General features: G+C 42.6%; 1 protein-coding gene across 1 annotated transcript in view; it reads left to right on the forward strand.

Moving 5' to 3' along the window:
* Positions 1 to 19,054, forward strand: part of UNC13A (unc-13 homolog A) — a 286,301-nt gene that overhangs the window by 140,930 nt on the left and 126,317 nt on the right. The window contains exons 12-18 of the mRNA XM_033955982.1: positions 2,063 to 2,159; positions 9,108 to 9,160; positions 11,471 to 11,549; positions 13,668 to 13,673; positions 14,016 to 14,087; positions 16,800 to 17,019; positions 17,525 to 17,752. Of these exons, the coding sequence (XP_033811873.1) occupies positions 2,063 to 2,159; positions 9,108 to 9,160; positions 11,471 to 11,549; positions 13,668 to 13,673; positions 14,016 to 14,087; positions 16,800 to 17,019; positions 17,525 to 17,752 (755 nt within the window). The remainder of the gene's footprint in view (positions 1 to 2,062; positions 2,160 to 9,107; positions 9,161 to 11,470; positions 11,550 to 13,667; positions 13,674 to 14,015; positions 14,088 to 16,799; positions 17,020 to 17,524; positions 17,753 to 19,054) is intronic.

The raw sequence follows: 19,054 nt of genomic DNA on the forward strand, positions 1-19,054 counted from the left end.
TGCGACGTGATGATGTCACACGCATGCACATGACATCATCACATCGCATCCGCGCATGCTTGAAGGCCCTCCAGATGGGGCCCCGAGCGCTTGTCAGAGCCGGGGCCTTTGAAAACCAGAGCAAACTGCTGAGTTTTTAAAATCCGTCTGGACACCCAGACTGTCTTCTAAAAAGAGAACATGTCCGGGTAAATCTGGTAACCCTAGGTTTGCTTGGTCATTATACGAGCACTGGTGCTGTATATCACGGGTGCCTGCATAATTTTCAGGACCCCCACGGTTCCACCTTCAGACCAGCCCTGTACTACCTGGATGGTGCTGCGTTGGTAAGATATTCAGCGGCACTGACAGGTTAATAGTCCTTATCAGCCTGCTCAGCACGATCCTGCCTGGTTACAGTGATATAGTGAGGGGGCAGGGAGATGACCACCCCAGTGCCATCTTGGTGGAAGCACTGGCATCTCTCCTCCTCTCTGCCTACTCACTTCTTCAAATCTTTGCCAGCAGCATCTCCTGGCCTTAGCTCTTCTTCTGATGTCATTTCCTGGTCACAGGACCAGGAAGTGACATCAGAGGGAGACCTGAGGCCAGTGTAAGCAGCAGGTAGAAAATGCTGCTGAAGATTTGAAGAGATACAGGTGGGGGGTGGGGAAGAGTGCAGGGGGCAGATGGCATGGTGATAGTGGGCACCACCGCCCAGGGAATTCATAGACAAAAGCGTGCGCCGACAAAGGCGCACCGACAACCCAGCGCAGACAACCCAGTGCAAGGCGGAAATGCGCCAAAGAAAAACAGTATTTTAGACGGGGAGTGTGGGGGGAAACCCCCCCCCCCCACTTTACTTAATAGAGATCGCGCCGGCGTTGTGGGGGTTTGGGGGGTTGTAACCCCCCTCATTTACTGGAAACTTAACTTTTTCCCTCTTTTTTAGGGAAAAAGTAAAGTTTTCAGTATAATGTGGGGGGTTACAACCCCCCAAACCCCCCACAACGCCGGCGCGATCTCTGTTAAATAAAGTGGGGTGTTCCCTCCCACACCCCCCGTCGGAGCCCTTTAAAATACTGTTTTTCTTTGGCGCGCTTCCGCCTTGCGCTCAGTTGTCTGCGCTGGGTTGTCGGCGCGCCTTTGTCGGCGCGCACTTTTGACCTGTCAATGCCCAGGGTGTCTCCTTCCTTCGCTATGCCGCTATTACCCCATCAGGTAATATTGGACCCCAGTGTTCATCTATATTACCTGATGAAGAATACCCCACAAACCTATAATCAGGTTGTATGATAAGATCTTAGGCAAACTTTTGGGACAAACCACAAAGCCTCAAATAATTTCAAATAGATGTACTGTATACAGTTTTCAAGTCAAAAACAAGTATAACACAATTCAAGAAAGCCTGGGAAAGGCACAGCGAATCACTAGCTGTGAAAATTGAGGGGAAAGCAAGAGATGAATTGGGAATCTGTGGTATTGCACCAGGAATGAAACTGAGAAGACGTGGTGGACCTCATGTGGCCCAATATTCAGACAGCAGGAGGCAGCCCAGCTACCTCCCATGCTCAGCGGCACTCCTAGATTTTCAATTCTGTCAAAACTCCAGGTATGACCCGACTAGCAGATTTATCCAGATAGGAGCCACTGAAGTCCTGCTGAATATCGGGCCTGTATGGTTTTAAAATTGGGCTACTACATGTATACTGTACTTATATGCGGAGGCTGCTGAGTGATGCTGTTCTTAGACTTTTGCAAAATCGTGCCTCCCACTGTACATGGTGGTAAATACATTCTTCTTTGTATTTTACCAAAAGCTCCACGTTTGGCAGATCCTTTTATAAATTAATGAGAGAATTCTGAATGTTCTGGATGTTCCAGTTCCTCTCTCACTATTCTATATAAAATGAGGCTTCACATCTGCTTCAAGCTAAACGGTTACCCAGAGCTGCAGTGTCTAAACAACACCTGCAGACAAGAGTTCCCACAGCGTGATGCTGATGGGCAAAGGTTCATAGCTTCTTTGGGTAGACTGTGGCTGGCTGCAGCAAGAATACTGATGACTTCCTTCCCCTGGCAGTTACAGAGAAGAGGAGGAGGAGGGCCAGGATTCCATGTCCCGGGCCAAGTCTAACTGGTTGAGGTTATTTAACAAGGTTCGATTGCAGCTTCAAGAGGTATGTACTGCATCCCTCCTTTTTAGGAATAAGGACTTAGGGTGGCAGCAGGATGAGGAAACAGAACAGAAATGAAAGAGATTTTTCCACAGTGTAATAATCTTAGATGAACAGTAGTGTCGGTGGAAATTGGCAAAGCCCCGTTGTGGGGGAAAGGAAGGCCTCCAGTTGTAACTACTGCAGTAAGGTCAAAGTTTGATCCGTTTGGCAAGTCTTATTTTCCTTTGTTCTTATTTGTCAGCTTGGATTAGGGTAGCGAGATCAGGGTTACCAGATTTTTACAAAAAAAAACATAAGACTCGTGGGCCTGACCAGTTCGTCCCCCGCCCCCATTCTGCCCACAGCCTCACCCCATTCCGTCCCCTAACCCCAGCCCCACACAAACTTCGTATCGTCGGGGCCATGTTTGGAAGGCATCTGCATATGCGTGGATGCGACATGCCTGCATTCGTGCAACATCATCGCACTGTATCCATGCGTGCGCAGAGGCCCTCCAGACGCGGCCCTGAAAAGACGAGGTTTGGGCCGGGATTGGAGGGCGGAATGGGGCAGGGCTGTGGGAAGAATGAAATGGGACCGGGGAGGAAAAGAGCACCGCCATTGAATATCCAGGCCTAACCTAATAGGAGGCAACTGCAGAAACTTATATAGGTCCTGGTCAATATTCAGCTAGGCACCTCCATAAGACACTTATGCGGGTCCTGACTGAATATTGTTTGGAGCCTGAATAAAGGTATGTGGCTTAGGGTGATTCCTCCTGACTCAGATCCTTTCCCTTCTTTCCTTCTTAGTACTGCATCATGTCCCCCTCCTCCCCAACTCTCCTCACCCACTTTCCAAGAGTTTACTGCAGCCATTTTGAAGTAGAAGCTGCGATGAGCTGGACTAAGTGGGGATAATTCATGTCCTTCGTCTGCTAGACCACCAGGGATCATATGGTAGACCCAGGGTCCTACATGTGGTTGGGAGGAGCTATGTTTTTAGAGAGAGGTAAAGGGGGCGAGAGGAAGAGAGTGGGTATCGGATGGGGGGGCCCAATGCTTTTCCTGAGGGGAAAGGAGGGATGAGAGATCTAGGTCAGGGGTCTGACACTCTTCCAGGAGGAAGACAGTGGGGATTAGAGATGAGGTAGGGGTCTGATACGCTTCCAGGGGCAGGGGTGAGGCTCTGAGTTGGGGGGGGGGGAGACTAATGCTGTTCTAGGAGGGATGGAGGCGGGATCTCAATCAGGACCTGATCCTCTTCCAGGTAGAAAGGTGGGGTGATAGCTATCTTCTTCAAGAGGGTTGGATGGGAGGGGAGACCACAGAATTTCAGGCAGCCATCTAGAAGTTATCCGGGTACTAGCTGATCAGTGCTGGCACCTGGCTAGCTAGCCATGTAAAGATAGGATTACTTTTTAATGCAGTCCTGTCTGCCTGGTTAGCTGTCTGAGCACCAGCATTGAATATTGCTGGAGCCAGATAAGGTCCGGCTTTGCCATAACTCTGTCCTGGACTGCCCAGACACTGTTCGGATAGTGCAGGGGTGCCTCTATGTTTCTGTTTATTTAGATTTCCTAAACCATCTTTCGTTACAAAATAGCAAGCTGATTTACGACAAGTAAAGTAACAGATGAGCTCACACAGTCTTGGTACCTTCAGGTGAAAAGTACATAGAATGTGGAAGGAAATCGCAGGAGCCAGATGTCTTGAGGCTTCCTACCCCTCTTCTCCAGTTATCATTCCATACCGGGCCCAAGCTCTGCAGACTAAGCCTTTGGAAATCATGCACCCTAAGGAACACATGCTCAACTCAGCTGTAGGAAGTCACCAATTGGCTCCATCTTTTGTTGTTGTTGAAAAAAATTGTTCCAGTCCAGGATATATATATCCCGCTGCATTCATGGACTTCTAGTCCTGATTTTCTTAAGAAAACAAGAATGACAACTAAGTCCCTGCTTGCATGGGAGAGTAAAATGGAATTTGATCAACTTATCCTGAAAGAGCCGTAGTCAGTTGCTGAACACTCCTCAAAAGGAGGACGGATTAAGACATCCGGGTTTTACTTCCAGTGCTTTCAATGGAATTAAACCCGTATGACTGTCCTCCTTATTTCCATAGCTTTCAATGAAAGTAAAACCCGGATGTCTCAATCCGTCCTCTTTTTTCTGAAGCCATATGATAACCCTACCTCAAACTATCCTTCTTAAGGCTGAAATGGGAATCCTGCAGCTGAACTACAGATTTTCATTGGGGTGCATTGGGTCACCCCCTCAGGTTTGTTTATTTTTCCCATTTTTTCACTTATTTTACTGTTTGTGATATGATGTTCATGGCTTTTTTGGCATTGTTCTGTTGTTCATTTTTTATTTTTTATTTTGTTCAAGTTTCACAGTCTGTCTTCCATTCATACTCCCCCCTCCTCCATATTTATTTCATTCTGATTTGCTCTCCAGGGTTATGTTTTTTTTTTTTTTAATTTCTTTTTCATTCCAAATGGCTTTTTTTCTTTTCAGTTTTTCACAGCCCTCATTCTGCTTCCCATGCATTTTGTCTTCTTCCAATGGTGGTGAGCAGCAGGGCTTGAGGACAGGTAGGTGAGCAAAGGAAAACTTTTTTTTTCTTGCGCACTGAGTCTCAAGGGGAATCACCAATCTTTTTTTTGGTTTGGGATCTTTTATGAAATATATATAAATAGTATATAGCTAGCTAGCTAGATATACTATATATCCTCCTTCTCTGGAACTGCAAAGCATGGAAAATTCTAATAATTTTTTTTTAAATGAGGAAAATTTAGGAGATATACTAAAATGGTGTTAAATCTGGGCTTAATGGGATAAATATTCAGCCAATGGAGGTGAGCATTTGCTGACCGCTGCCAGTGAAGTTCCTGGATATTCAATGCCAGGCCATAGTGGTATAATAAGGGGGGGTTGACTACCCTGGGTGACATCTTGGTGGGGGTGCCTTCACCTCACCACCTTCCTGCCACACTCACGCCCTCCCTCACCCACCCCACATACCTCTTTAAAATCTTTGCCAACGTGAGCAACTACTCTAGCTTGATGTTCACGCCGGCCTGGCTCCCTCTGAAATCACTTCCAGGTCATGGGGTTCAGGAAGTGACATCAGAAGGAAAGCCAATGTCAGCGCAATAAGCAGTTTGGAGAAGCTGCTCACGCTGGCAAAGATTTAAAGAGGTACGGGGGTGGGAAGAGAGGGTGTGAGTGTGGTGTGGGGGTGTAGAAGGAGCAGGGTTGGATAGGAGGAGGCGCCACCCACCCTCACTACACCACTGCTAGGCCATGTCCGGGCTTTGACATTAAATATCTGGTTTATGTGATGGCAACTAACACATGGTCATATAAGTTGATTCAGAACTTAATCGGCCATGGGTTGCCACATAAATATAGGGCTGTATTTTACGTATTCCCATTTAATGTATGTGGTTACCCTTGAGGGTTAAGTGCTGGATATTAGCACTGAACAGGAATGCCTCCCAAATAGACGACTTTCACTTAAGCGTTAAATGCTACTTTTAAACTCTGATAAGCACTTAAATGCTGCTGAAAATTAGCAAATGGCCCCGAACAAGCAATTTAAGTGGTCACCAGCCATTTCTGGCCAGTTTTGAATATCAACCAGAATGTGTTTTAATACAGGGGTTTCCAGTACACTAAACCTAGATTTAGGGGCCCTTTTACTAAAGGTTAACAAGCGCCAAATGCTAAGCCCATGGGTATCTTAGCATGTAGTTCACGCTAAGCTTTAGTAAAAAAGCCCCTTAATGCAATAGTATTTAGGAATTTTAAATTTTTTTCTGAGGGGGGGTTTCCATGCTAATTTTTCCATTGGTACAGTATATAGGACTTGTAATGAAAATTAATGTGAGAATACTTAGGCCCAGATTCCAAGACTAAGTTTCTAAGTTTAATTTACATTTGATATACCGCATTGGCATAACATCTATGCGGTTTACATCTAAAAATTAATCAAAATTAAAACTGAATAAAAATAGAACTACAATATCAATAGTAAAGTAAATAAAAAGCTTAGATTAATTTAAAATTAATTGTGCGTTACCTGTGATTAAAGTCATTGATCTATCAATTGAGGGGGGTTTCCATGCTAATTTCTCAATTGGTATATAAGACTTGTAAAGAAAATTAAGGTGAGCATACTTAGGCCCAGATTCTATAAAAGACAACTAATGTTAGACGCCTAGATCAGTGTGGCATAGTGGTTGGAGTTATAGCCTTTGCACCCTGAGATTGTGGGTTCAAAACTTGCTTTGCTTCCTGTGACCCTGGGCAAGTCACTTAATCCTCCACTGTCAAAGGTACAGTAGATAGATTGTGAGCCCATCAGGACAGAAAGGGAAAATGCTTGAAGAACAAAATCTTTTCCAGAGAAAGGAAAATGGTAAAATCAGAGGGCATAATTTCCGAGTTTATCCAAGTTTATTTAAAAATTTGTTATACCACTTTTCATAATTTGAGTTTGAGGGGTGGTAGTCTCAAGAGTAATGTTAGGAAATTCTTCTTTGCCGAGAGGGTGGTTGATTGCTGGAATGCGCTCCTGAGGGAGGTGATGGAAAGGAAAACGGTGACATAGTTCCAACAAGCATGGGATGAACACAGAGGATCTCTAATCAGAAAATAGGTATATATTGAAGTAACTAAGGCCAGTGCTGGGCAGACTTGCACAGTCTGGTGCCCCGTATATGACCTTTCAGTAGACGATGGGATGGAGAGGGCTCCAATGGCTGGGATGGTTTAGATGGGCTGGAGTGAGCTTTGATGGAGACTCCAGTAGATAGAACCTAAGCACACTACCAGGCAGAACTCTGGGTTTCTGGCCCAAAATTATCTAAGAAAAAGGACCATTTAAATTAAATTATTAATTTATAGAGCACGTACTGTTGGGCAAACTAGATGGACCATTCGGATCTTTATCTACCGTCATTTACTATGTTACTATGTTACCTGTATGTAAACCACTTTGAGTGTGGTTGTATAACTACAAAATGGCGGTATACAAGTCTCAATCCCTTTCCCTAACTTCATTATTTAAAAAGCTTAATTGGTGCTGATAAAAGCAATCAGTACCTCATAATTGGTTTAAATTAAAATTAATTGGTTGCTAGGTGCCTAGTCCAAGGTGCCTACAAGAAAGTGGACGTCATTAAGGGCAGATCGTGGGTGTGTTTTGCATGTAAGCGCCTAAATTGCACTTAGGCACTGGTATTTAGGCAAAAAAAAAAATAAAAAACCCCTGGCAGAAATAGGGTGCACCTAAGGTTTTGATGCCTACTAGTGCTAAAGTCCAATATAGGCACCGCTAAGCACAGTTCTATAAATGGTGCCCAACTTAAGATTGAGATGCGCTATGCGCCGCTTTCCTCGGCATGTATGTTTTAGATCAAAACCCAAAAAAGGAGTGGTGGAACAAAACACACTATTCCTCTAATCAGCTCCACTGATAAATTAACCAGGTAATCAACTCAACTTCACAAGCATCACTGGCGTTAGAAAACCTCCGGAACACTACTGTATAGTGAGTTAAGGGTATTGCAACCAAGAGAGCACATCTCGTGTTTTACACCCTCCTTCATGGACCCGCATTTCGTGTACAGCGATTACCACGGCTCTCTTTGATCCTGAGGCTTTTTCTTCTGTTTAAAATTTTTTATTTTGCCCTGTGCAGTGCCACAAAGAGGTTAATTTATCAGTGGAGCTGATTAGTGGAATAGTGTGTCCTATGTTTTACATGCCATTTATAAAATTGGGGCCTTACTGTCTCTTGTTTAGGACACACTAGGTGTTTGTTTAATTTTGTATACTGTTCTCCCCAGGGAGCTCAGAATGGTTTACATGAATTTATTCAGGTACTCAAGCATTTTTCTCTGTCTATCCTGGTGGACTCGCAATCTATCTAGTGTACCTGGAGCAATGGGGGGATTAGGTGATTTGCCCAGGGTCACAAGGAGCAGCGTGGGTTTGAACCCACAACCTCAGGGTTCTGAGGCTGTAGCTAGAGAATAACACGGTGACAAAATTCTTCACCGTTCCCGTCCCCGCGGATAACCGCGGGAAATAATCCCATGTCATTTTCTAGTGTCTATTTCAACCTCAGCCCTTCTACACCAGCATTCTTCAAAGCAAAGCTTGCGGGTCAGTGGTTGTGGCCATTCATATTCTGATTCTTCCCTCTCTCCTTAAAGAATGACATGAAGATGGTTTCCCGCGGTTATCCGCGGGGACGGGAACGGTGATGAATTTTGTCACCGTGTCATTCTCTAGCTGTAGCTTTAACCACTGTGCCACACACTCCCCATAGTAAGTCTATGTTATCCAGTTAGTGAGTTCTAATGCAGATGCGCCAGCTGGATAACACGTCCACATCCATTCCCTGCCCATGACATGACCCCTCCCCAAAATATTTTTTAAAATAAATGCAGTGTTATTTGTTTTGCTATGTTATGGCTTAAAACTCCTTTAGGGCCTCTTAGTGATTTTACAGTAATATGTTTTTGTGGAAGTAAGAATTATTTGGCAGTGGTCAAAAAAAATCCATTTTTGTGTGACTGTTTTGCTTTGCATAGCTCCGTGGCCAATGGATTGCGGAATCAAACCCTTGTTTAGGATGAGTATGGCGTGGGAGCTGATACTGGCATGAAGGAGACTTCTCTAATGATCTATCAATCACTTGGTCCTATTCTTAACTGGCTGTTATAAGAATTACTGCAATAGCTGAAGCAAAACCCCTGATTTCAAGGGCCAACTTAAAATCACACTAGTATCCCAGTGTATATAAAAGGCAGTCTCTGGTGGATGAGTTCCCCTTAATTTCACCGATATCTCCCATCACTAAAGGTCACTTCCATGCACTGAACTCCCTTAGAAACAGTGCTGTGGGGGTCGCTATATGGTCATATTTGAAACAGGAACATCTGTCTCTCTTACAGGCCAGAGGAGAAGGAACAGGAGAGATGGCAAAATCCCTATGGTTCAAAGGCGGGTGAGTATAGCACTATAGGAGGATGGTGGTACTAAGCAGCAGATATAATCTCATCCTACACATAGATTCATGAAGCAAGAGTTCGGGCCTTGAGTGCCACAAAGAAGTTAAGTTTTCAGGTCATCCCTATTGAATATACATGACCACCAAAATACAAAAACCTTCAGGACTTATAAAATGTCTTCAATAGCTCTAGTAAATTTACAGTAATTCAATACAAAAAGAGCTATACCTTTAAACCATTACATATTATAATAAATGTTTATATTTTGTTAAATAATTTTTTATTGCATCATGTACTTTAAAAATCAATTAAATAACATCTTTCATACAATTCATTCACACCATAATAATACACGTGAAGCTCTCCCAATCTACCCTATTTATCCCACAACTAAAACATCCATTCCCTATATGAAATACTATCCAATTAGCAGATCATACGAAATCTTCATCACTGTGCCAACTTTCACCTTTCTTGTCTTTTCAGTCCGTTGTTAGCTCTTCACCATATTACATCAGACTTTATCACAATATGCGGTTACGCCCAACACAGTTCTGTGTTTCGCCCTTCAGCGTCATCAGGCGCTTTAGATTATTGACGGCTTCACTTCTTCACAACCTCTTATCTTTCATAATACTTTGTATCTTGGCAGCATATAAGTACGAGAAATCCAAATCAGGACCTTTCCATAGCTCACCCGTTGATAAGACTGAGTTTCTTATCAACGGGTGAGCTGTGGAAAGGTCTTGGTTTGGATTTCTCGTATTTGTATGCTGCCAAGATACAAAGTAATATGGTGAAGAGCTAACAACGCAGTGAAAAGACAAGAAAAGTGAAAATTGGCACAGTGATGAAGATTTTGTATGATCTGCTAATTGGATAGTATTTCATATAGGGAATGGACTTTTTAGTTGTGAGATAAATAGGGTAGATTGGAAGGGCTTCACGTGTATTATTATGGTGTGAATTAATTGTATGAAAGATGTTATTTAATTGATTTTTAAAGTACATGGTGCAATAAAAAAATATTTAACAAAATATAAACATTTATTATAATATGTAATGGTTTAAAGGTGTGATAGCTCTTTTTGTATTGAATTATTGAATATACATGAGATAGATTTGCATATCTACTACTTGTATTGTAGGCAAATCTCTCTTATGCATGCATATTTATTAGAGAATCCTGAAAACCTGACCTGTTGCAGCCCTTGAGAACTGGAAGTGGATACCACTGCTATAGATTGTATAGATCATGTTGAATGTCTCATGATGAGAGGAATGCTATACCTTTTTTTGTTTGTGTGTGTGTGTGTGTGTGCTTGAGTGGTTCTTGGGAGCAGGACTGGTGTTAGACAAACTGAGACCTAGCACAAAACTTAAGATTTTGGTGTGGTACTCTGTTTTTGATTTAGATACACAGTATTATGAAAACTCTGTACATTTTTTTATATTATTTTTATTGTGCATTATTTGGGCTTTGTTTCTTATTGAATTATATATATTCTTTGTTCACCACTCAGAACTATAGATGAGTGGGATATAAAATGTATTTTAATAATTAAAGAATTAGGCCTGGCCAGAGTCAGATGAATAACAGTCTCACTGACATCATTCAGCTTTACCAACTTGTGTTCCTTTTGATGCTGTGGCCTTGGGCAGTTGCCCATCATATGCCTCCCCTTAAAAAAACACTCCTTCTTTGTGGACCGTCTGTCGTGGAGTTATTTTTATGGGACAGAAGATCATACCAGGAAGGAGCATGTACACAAAGTGTAAATGACTGAGACAGAGAGAAGACCATTTGAAATCTCAAAAAAAAAAAAAAAATTAGACGGGGAACCCCCCCATTGCAGATGAAACTGTAATTTTTCCCTAAAAAAGAGGGAGAAAGGCTGTTTCCTCTATAATGGGGGTACCCCCAACACCCCACCAACTGGAGCGCCAACAGTTTTAAGTAAAGTGGGGGGGTTCCCACACACCCACACCCTCGGAGCACTTTAAAATAGTGTTTAAATCCAGCGCACTGACATCCTGCGCACGATTGTCTGCATGGCATTGTCTATGCGCGATAGAATTGTAGTGGAAGTATTAAGCAGGTTGATGTTTCATGTTGTTCTTTTTAAATAAGAATTTTTGCTCATTCTTTTTGGCTTTTTCAATCCCAGCTGGTTCCTTTCATTTCCATTTATTATTTCTTAAATGCTATAATATTCTTGTTTTCAATGCAGTGTAGAAAATTATACTCTCAGTTTTAAAATAGACATACCAAACAGCATTTCTTTGCTTTTTTTGTTGTTTTCCAGGCCTGCAGGCGGGCTTATAATCATAGATAGCATGCCGGACATACGAAAGAGGAAACCAATTCCCCTCGTCAGCGATCTGGTAAAGGGCTTCACTTTCCTCCTAGTGCTTAATCAGTACAATAGGCTCCTACATGCTGGCTTTGACCTGGGGCAGTGAAATTCACTCATAGTCCTCCAGGGCCACCAATGAATATGAGTATGCAAAAAGATATTTGCATACAATGTAGGTAGTAGGCATGCAAATTGCTCATGCATATTCATTAGGGATATCCTGACAATCTGACCATTGGTGGCCCTCAAGGACTGCAAGTGAATACCAAACACCTGAAGACTGAGAGGCAGTGGCAGAACCAGAGCTCAGTTTCAGGGGGGGGGGCTCAAGATTAATTTGTGGGGTACTAGGCCTGTCTTCTATTCCTCCATCATCCTCCCCCACCCCTTGCTACTGCTGCATTTGACATCAATTAGCAGAAGGAGTCTACCACTGTGCTCTGTCTTCCTCCCTTACTGAGCATCTTACTCAATGACACCTCACATACCACATGCCCTAGCCATGATCTCATGAGATCATGACCAGTCATGCCACTTGAGAGACCCCAGTATGCTCATGGTGCCAGCTGCATGCTGTAATAAATTTGCTCTGGAGCCAATCATCTGGTGAGGTCTGAGGATCAAAGCAAAAGACAACATAAGAACATAAGAACCTAAGCAATGCCTCTGCTGGGTCAGACCTGAGGTCCATCGTGCCCAGCAGTCCGCTCACACGGGGGCCCAACAGGTCCAGGACCTGCGCAGTAATCTTCTATCTATACCTCTCTATCCCCTTTTCCAGCAGGAAATTGTCCAATCCTTTCTTAAACGCCAGTACCATACTCTGCCCTATTACGTCCTCTGGAAGCGCATTCCAGGTATCCACCACCCATTGGATAAAGAAGAACTTCCTAGCACAACAAAAAAAAGGCAAGGTGGATGTCTTAACAACCAAAAAAAGTCTTTATTAGAAACAATAGGTCCCAACAAGGATCCCAGCACAGCTCGTTTTTCTGCTCCAGCAGTTATTTTGTGAGCCTGCATTGTTTCAGCAAAGTGTCCCCTGAAGAAGGTGTTTTTAAACACCGAAACTGGGATCTTTGTTGGGACCTGTTGTTTCTAATAAAGACTTTTTTGGTTGTTAAGACATCCATCTTGTCTTTTTTTGTTGTTGTCTTTTGCTTGTATCCCAAGGTGAGGAACTCTTCAGTCTGCCTGTGAGGTCTGAGGATCCCCATCAGCTGTGATAAATTTTGGCAAGACCTGAGTTAATACTGGAGGGGCTGGTACCCCTCCAGGCTCATACATAGTTACTCCCCTGATGTCTTACTGTTAGAAAAAATGGAATTACAAATCCATAGGTCCCGTGGTGCAAAGACTGAGCTGACCACCCTCCAGAATGACACCAAACTCTTTCTTGCTAAGGCGGTACTTGCTTTTAAAAATGCTTTTGATGTTTTTTGGGTTTGCGTATTCATGTGTGTTGAGGGCAACTAGGCTATGGGGGAAAAAAACTTCTACATGCTGAGGGTAGTTATAAGCTTTGGTTATGCATCCTTGCTGCTTCTTGGATATGCCTGAGCAATGGAGATAATACCCTAAGCACAGCAGTGAAAATGCTGATTTTCAAGTAGTTTGGCAGAATTAGAATGTTTTATCAATAAAAGAGAATCCCTTTAGACTCCCCAGATTAGTTCCCAGTGGAACCCTGTCTTCACCACTGAGGCCTCACCAAAGAAGACTGTCCTCGCAGAGAGGCAGAATCTTATCTGGGGATTAAAACACCCCTTTACCCTTAGAGAGGTTCCTTCCAGAGCCGGGTTTGGTCAGATCAGTATAGGGGGAAGGTGCAATGTCTGTTCCTTGCTATGGGCCTTCTATCTGTAGAAATCTCAGGCTCTGGTTTATACCGTATCTAGTGGGTTATTATGGGTGAATTTCAAGAAACCTGATTTCCAAGTGAGAAAATTGTCTCTTTTGAGTGAGGAAGGGGTTGTATCTTCTCTAAATTAATGGGGAATGGTGTATCTGTGATAGCATTTTCCTTCCAATATTGTAAATGCCAAACTTTAATAATAATAATAATAATAATAACTTTATTCTTATATACCGCCAACAATCTTTATTCATTGTGTTCTCAATTCCTTTTTGCCTTCATTGTCCACAGGCTATGGTAAGTATCCCTCTTTTTGTCTGGTTTATGATTCCCATTTTCCTGCAGTTTGTGGCCTGTCTTCAGATTGAATGTGGTTTGAAGTTTTTACTGTGAGTGCCACAGAGAAGCTAATTAGTTGGTCACTTTGTAAAGAATATGATAGCCTGTGTCACCTACCCAAGAAGACCTGAAGAGCCCGTCTGCCCCATCTCACTCTGGGTGGGCCTGGGCCGCATGTCACTGCCGGGCTTTTTGTGCTCTGCTTTCTCCTCACACTGCCATTGATCAAATGTTGATTTACATGTGAGTTTCTGTTTCTTTTTAAAAGGCTTATTCTGTCAATTTCTTTCATTTTTTCAGTCCCTGGTACAGTCCAGGAAAGCTGGAATAACATCAGCACTAGCGACAAGCACCTTAAACAATGAAGAGCTAGTAAGTGAGACTTCTGTTTTCTGAGCTCTGTGTTCTTATTCAGGAGAAGGAGCGACCTACCAAGCAATTCGGTAACTTGGAGCCAAGATGTAGGCCTCACAGTGATGAATGCTTAGTGCCAGTTCTACAATGGCTTCAGGGCTCACCTGAGCGATTATAGAATATTAGTGCAAAGCCATATTGGTGCGTTGAAATTTAGGTATAAGTGGGCGCATATTTGTTTATCTGGGTTTGGGTTTCTTTTTTGCTTTTTAAAAATTTGTTTTTATTTTAATAATAATCTGTGTATGATTGCGTTCTTTGTTATACTTTTTATGGAGTTCCCTTCCTTTTTAAATTAGCAATTGAATTTCTGCTGTGATTCATGTGAAGGAAATGGCAGTATATCAAGAAACAAACAAACAATAAACAAACTATTTAATGTATGCAACTGCTAGTATTCTATAAATTGTACGTGTCACTTGATGACACGCCCACAGCCTGCCTATGCTCTGCCCATGTGTACACCCCCTGGTGGTCATGCGCTTTATGACTTTGGTCCTTAAATTTTAGAATAGCAACTTGCACTTTGCCAATTAGTGATGCCTTTGATAGAAGCATGTGTTATTTTTCTATAACATATGTGAGCACTCTGGGCCCGATATTCAGCCAGCAGCGAGCAGCACTTTTGCAGTCCGCCACTAGCATTAAGCCCAGATATTCAGTGCCGGGTCATTTTCAGAGACCGGTGTTGAATGTTCAATTCAGATATTCATTGAATATCTGAATAACAATTTTGGCCACAGCAAATTAAACCGTTTATGCCAATTTTCAGTGATAACCGGTTAAGTTCTTAGCGGTTAAAAATAGATCTGCTATTTATGTAGCCTACTTTAACCACTAAACATAGCTGGTTTGGCGCTGAATATCTGCACCTAGCTGGCTACGTTATGCAATGCACCCACTTGAACCAGGGATGAAATTAAGTTTGTAGGGTAGAATGTCGACGATGCATGCTAGGATCAGAGCATCAATGATATCTGTGGCTGGTGTAGAACTATAGAATGCCTTGCTTTATATCCGGCAGAGTACAGTACAGGGATTCAAACAGGGATTGGACAGATTCCTGAGGGAAAAGGGGATCGTGGGGTACTGAGGGAGGTGCTGGGGTGTTGCATAAGTATAGACAGCTCACCAGGTCGTGCAGGTGCAAGGCCGGAGGGTTAGGACATTGATGGGAAGATAGGACTTCGATGAGAAACCTAGGGGGCAAGGGGGCCCCTTCTGGTGATTAAGGCAGGTCATGACCTGTTGGGCCTCCGCGGGGGCGGACTGCTGGGCGGGATGGACCTCTGGTCTGACCCAGCAGAGGCACTACTTATGTTCTTATGTTCTTATATCCTGTGGTTTTGTATGGGGAGGGTGAATTTTAAGAAAATACTGAAAACTCAATTATTTGCCAATGCCTCTTTATGCTAAGGTATATTTCACTTGATAATCGCCTTTTAGAATTTTTCTGACATCAATCTATAATTTAAAGCTTGCTTGTATTTCTGAAACGATTGAATTTGTGCTCTATCCCTATTATAACAGGGCCGATTAACGATGTTGCTTAGACATGTCTATGTTATATGTGATAATCGGAGGCAAACAAGATTTTATGTATGTGGTATGGAAACCGCATAATTGTATGCGGTATATAAATTTTTTAATAAATAAATAAATTTTGTAACCCGCGCTGTTGGTCGGAGGCCGCCTCAAAAGCGGCCACCAATCACGTGTCAATCCCGCGACGGTGATGGGTACAGAATCACACCTCCGGCATAGGTAGGCGTCAGAAATGTAGGCCAGGGTTTTCCAGGCCTACATTTCCAGTACCTACCTTTAATGTGAATCATACCTCCGTAGGCGTTTTAGGCCGCCTAACACTTGGCACCAATGTTTTTGGCATCTTGAAAATCAATGAAAACATTGTTTAAACGACATTTTTTACTGAGCTTGGGTGCTAGTTAGAGAATCCAGGTCTTAGTAGCTAGCTGCTGTCACAGGAGATAGCCAGTTAGGTGCTAAAACACTGTTTAAGTGACCAGTAGCCATTCCTGGTCAGTTAAATCAGTGATTCCCAACCCTGTCCTGGAGGAACACCAGGCCAATCGGGTTTTCAGGCTAGCCCTAATGAATATGCATGAGAGAGATTTGCATATGATGGAAGTGATAGGCATGCAAATTTGCTTCATGCATATTCATTAGGGCTAGCCTGAAAACCCGATTGGCCTGGTGTTCCTCCAGGACAGGGTTGGGAACCACTGAGTTAAATAACTTTGAATATCAGCCTGTCAATGCCCGACATTAGGTGCCAAGTTATAGAATGAGGAAGCTAGTACAGAAAGCAATCAACCAAGCCTTTTGTGATGCAAGGTCTAATTCTCTTCTACTAAATACCCTCTGCATGACCTTCTCCCCTGACCCTGAGCCTAAGTTCTTAATTATAACCCTTGAACAGTTCATCCACTGGGTTCTGCCAAGCCATTCAACTGAAATATTCAATTGCTAGGCACATCAAGACCCTACGGAGAAACTGCTGCACAAATCTGAATTATTGTCACACAGGGACTGACATATTGAATATTCCCTCTGGTTTTGTGTCTTGGAAAAAAATTTTAGGCGCATGCCTCCCAACTAGCTCTTGAGGAATGATTAAATGGATCTACCCTTTCCCTTCCTGCTTTTCAGAAAAACCATGTTTACAAGAAGACCCTTCAAGCCTTAATCTACCCCATCTCCTGTACAACCCCCCACAACTTTGAAGTGTGGACCGCCACCACGCCTACATACTGCTATGAATGTGAGGGGCTGCTTTGGGGTATTGCCCGCCAGGGAATGCGCTGTACGGAGTGCGGGGTGAAGTGTCATGAGAAGTGTCAGGACCTGCTCAATGCTGACTGCCTGCAGAGTAAGTAGAGATATGGCAAGCATTCATTCCACTGGGATGTGCAGGGAGTAGATCAGTGTTTAATCCTTTTATTCCGTCTTTCCAGTATTTTGTTCCCACCTTTCACAGCATCCTTTGAGTTTATAGGCATTCGTGTGTTCATAGTGACATCAGGTACACATCCATTCATTTCAGAAAAGTATCCGCAACCAGAAAAAGTGAGCCCTAGTGTTTCTAATTCCAAATCAAACTGAGACCTGAAACTACAGACCATTTGTAACTTTGAATTCCCAGAGGGTTTAATAATGGTCTTTCCTCTGCCCCCAGCATTATCAGTGTTATATGGAATGTATGGACCTTATGTTATTATTCTGAGTTGCTTATTGTCCAGGCCTTATACCCTCTGTTCATTTTGGGAGCAGGAACCATAAGTCTTAAAAAAAAAAGCACCTGGAATGTTAGAAACCAGTCCTCCTCCAACCAATTCTATGGTTTGTTATTCCAACACCCTCCCCCATTCCTCCAGGAGCAGCAGAGAAGAGCTCGAAGCATGGGGCAGAAGATCGAACCCAGAATATTATCATGGTGCTGAAGGACCGCATGAAGATCCGGGAGCGCAACAAGCCAGAAATCTTTGAGCTGATCCAGGAAGTATTTGGGGTCGTGAAAGCCACCCATGCACAGCAGATCAAGGCAGTCAAACAGAGTGTACTTGATGGCACGTCCAAATGGTCGGCCAAGATCAGCATTACAGGTGAGCATTGCTTCTTTGGTTCTTGAAGCTTGAGTTCCCCAATGACTCCCTGTGTTTTTTTGGTTCTATATATTGGTGGCAAGGCTGGCTTAACCATGAGACAGACTAGGCAGTTGCTTGGACAGTAGATTCTTAAGAGCAGCACACAGCAGCTGCAGTCACAGCAAAACAGTAAGGGCCTGATTCTGGAAGTGGCAACTGCCATGGCAGGTAATCGATGAAAAACTTACCTACCATGATCATATTTCTCTTACTGTTAAAAACTGCGTTTTCAAACTACGTCTTATTAGATCGATATCCAAATTTTTGAGCCCTAACTCTATTAAAATATTAATCCATTCTTTAGTAATATCAAAACTCGACTATTGCAATGCTCTCTTTCTTAATATTTCACAGAAAGAAATAAGGAGACTACAACTGATTCAAAATACTGCAATTAAATTAATATATAATGCCAGGAAATTTGACCATGTCTCACCATTATTGATAGATTCTCATTGGCTCCCCATTAGTCATAGAATCACCTTTAAAATAACGCTGCTCATCTTTAAAACTTTAGCTTCAGAGGAACCCCAATTCATATCTAGACTCTTAGTACCTCACACCACACAACGCTCACTTCGTTCTACTGGTCAGAACTTTCTTTCAGTCCCTTCCCTAAAAATCATTGGTACGAGAAGGGCTGACATATTCTCTGTGACGGGTCCCCTATGGTGGAACGCCCTTCCACAATATATTCGTAACGAAAAAGACGTTTTAACATTCAAAAAACTTTTAAAATCTTATTTATTTAGAGATGCTTTCAATATTTAATGGTTTACCACCCTTTTCCTTTTGTTCTTTCCCTTTTTCTACCCTAATTGAAAATTGTAACTTTCATCCATTCCTTCCCAATTTCTTGTATGTTTATGTCATAAGATTGTTAAATGTGAACCTCTTTTATTTTTGATTTGTACATTGCTTAGTGATTCTAATAGGCGATTTATCAAATTTTGCTAATAAACTTGATAAACTTACAAAACAGGTACCTGCCACATGTCAATCACTGACAGGTGCCGCTTCCAGAATCATGGCTTGACGGGACCCTAGGCGCCGGAAATGTAGGCCAGGGTTGTTTTTTTAAAATTCATTTTCAAATTGTAATATACAATCTATAAACAGCATAGGAAAATGGAGATCACTATTATATATAAATCAAGTGGAAAAATATCAGAAATACAGAATATTCAACAAGCCCTCTTCAAGGGAGAAGAATTTCCTTACTTTTTTTTTTTTTTTTTTAAATGAAATTATAAATCAAGG

Source organism: Geotrypetes seraphini, chromosome 8, assembly GCF_902459505.1.
Source record: "Geotrypetes seraphini chromosome 8, aGeoSer1.1, whole genome shotgun sequence".
Lineage (NCBI taxonomy): Eukaryota > Metazoa > Chordata > Amphibia > Gymnophiona > Dermophiidae > Geotrypetes > Geotrypetes seraphini.